Genomic DNA, 2,402 nt, shown 5'->3' on the forward strand with positions numbered 1-2,402 from the left:
TTCTCAACACCGCTAACTAATCCTGCTTCTTATGATATATTCGTTGGGGCTTAACAATTTTGAAGCCAGTTCGATCAGCAGCCTCGTGCCTGTTCAAGACACGTATCCCATAGGTAATCTGGTGTCATCTTAATATATACTTCAGCGCATATTCGAATATAGCTATAGACCATGTGCCAATGGAGTCTGCTATCAGAGCACCTAGGCACTCAGTTAACTACCAGTCACCCACCTTTAACGGACAGCCGGAATAGGTGCTTATATATATGGCTGATATTTGGTATACCATGACTTCAGTGGTATGTCAATCCGGTATTCGGCGTATCACTTAATTAGTTGCTGCCATCATGAGAAGACATTGAATCTCATTTTGACATCTAATTAAGGCTTCTCTTTCGGAGAGATGGATGGCGTAGTGTCAATGCCGGATCAGTCTTGTCTATAGGCACGGACCAATTCAGGCTAAGTTCTGCTGATATGCAAGGCTGTGGGTTCAATTCCCATGGCTGTACCATAAGGTGTTGTGGGAATGGTAAAGGGTTGATTTTCTAGGTCAATAGCAGCTATTCTTATCTTGAAATTTATAAGTAACGGCAGCTATAGAGGGTATCATTATGCCGTTGGTAACTCTTATTTTCTTTCCTTATGGGCAGCGTAGAGAATAATCAGTGTTTATATATTGGTATATTCGATCTGCGATATTCTGTCCTGAAACGTAATATGGATCGCGTTGCTCTGCCACGTAGAACATGTTTGCAGCTTCACTATAGCTTGTCTCGACGTTTATATATGGATGAAGATGAAGATGAAGATGTTTTGATGTCTTTGAAGAACAAGTTAGAGTTCTTACATAATCATACGCTTAAACTCAAATCTATGACTAAGCTTCTACATCACGTGGTGGCCCAGCTCCCATGTTTCTAATTATGGAAGCAGACGAGAGCAACTCAACTACTTCGTAGAATTATTAGTTAGCATTGAATATAACAATTTGGAGCTTTGGAGGACATCGCAGTTATAGGTAATTCTAGACTTGAACTGTTACAAGTCGGATATCCACAAGAGCATCGGCTTGTTGGTAATATTTGGATATGAGTGCACGGAAAACATCACTATTCCATGATAAAAGGAGCTCCACAAAGGCAGATATTTAACCGTTTAATGAAAGGTATAGACGCTATACATGGCTAGGAGCAGAAAGCTGAAACAATAGTGGGGATAGAAGACGTAAAGACGAACCCTTACCTCCCAAACCAGGGTAGAGTATGGGTGTGAAAAGGTATGTGTGTGATGAATATGTAGGTATTTGCGAAGCCGAATCACCATTTCCATGCCGTTCCATTCCTGACAACAAAAGCCAAAGCCAGGCGCGCGAGCTCCATCCTTTTCAACGCCAAACAAAAGAAGAACAAGGGAAAAAGGGAAGTTGAAGAGAAAAGAAAAGAAAAAGGTACATCAAACAAGCTGCAAACAACATAAAACACACACTGGTACACTCTGCTGAAGGAGCATATGATCTTGTTGGCGAGAAGACGGCTTACTTCGCAGCGGTTTTCCCAGAAAGACCGATAGCCATCTTTTCTCTCTCCAGCTTCTCTTTCTCCATCTGTAGTCGATCGGCCTTGGTGATACGTGGTTTTCTGGCACCGCCGCGCCCAGCTCCTGATTTACTGGCAGAAGCACCCTCGCCGTTTGGGTGACTCGTAGTGGTATTGCTGCCTGTCTGTCCGCTACGGCCGCGAGAGGATGTGCCTGAGTTACCATGGGTGGCGCTGCTTCCTCCACCGCGGCGGCCACGGCCACGCTTCGTAGTTCCATCAGCTCTAGAAAAGTAGATAGTTAGCATTGTCATACATAAACACATGGGCCAGAATGGAGGCATGGTAGAACAGGGGACGTACTTTTCAACGGAGACCTTATCGCCCTCCTGAACTAGTAGCCCCGAATAAACGAAAAACCCGTCTTTGCATGCCGCCGCCTGTTCTTCCCAGATTAACTCGCTGTCATCAACAAAGGGGTCATCACGATCGTATTCTTCGATCTTGCGTCGCCGGGCCTTTTTGCCGTCAGCGTTGGCGTTCGGAGTAGCGCCAGCGGTGGCTTCGTCCGTGCCATTCACCGTCGATGCGTTTGGACCGATGCCAGACATGTTGATGTCACCGTCCGCATCGCTATCGCGATCCTCTAGAGAGAGGTCGTCTTCCGCACCGCTTTCTCCTCGACCAGCACGTTCGGATTTCTCAAGGACGGCACTGGCGGCTGCTACACGTGCACGGCGTTCTTTCTGCGCCGCAATACGTGGGTGTAAAGCGTCAAAGCCGTACTGCTCTTCTGCCATCCGGGCAAAGTTTATGACCAGATTCGATTTGCCCTCTAGAGGGATATGTAGGATAATGTTGGGA

At 46.2% G+C, this 2,402-nt stretch overlaps 1 protein-coding gene across 1 annotated transcript in view; it reads right to left on the minus strand.

Annotated features, from left to right (window-relative positions):
- Positions 1-1,537: 1,537 nt before the first annotated feature.
- The window catches only part of MCYG_08225 (conserved hypothetical protein), a gene marked incomplete at both ends in the record, with an annotated part of 2,388 nt that continues 1,523 nt past the window's right edge, over positions 1,538-2,402 (minus strand). Inside the window, 2 exons of the mRNA XM_002843096.1 lie at positions 1,538-1,823; positions 1,902-2,371. Coding sequence (XP_002843142.1) covers positions 1,538-1,823; positions 1,902-2,371 — 756 coding nt within the window. The remainder of the gene's footprint in view (positions 1,824-1,901; positions 2,372-2,402) is intronic.

The sequence above is a fragment of the Microsporum canis genome, genomic scaffold (genome assembly GCF_000151145.1).
Source record: "Microsporum canis CBS 113480 supercont1.8 genomic scaffold, whole genome shotgun sequence".
In the NCBI taxonomy this organism is placed as follows: domain Eukaryota; kingdom Fungi; phylum Ascomycota; class Eurotiomycetes; order Onygenales; family Arthrodermataceae; genus Microsporum; species Microsporum canis.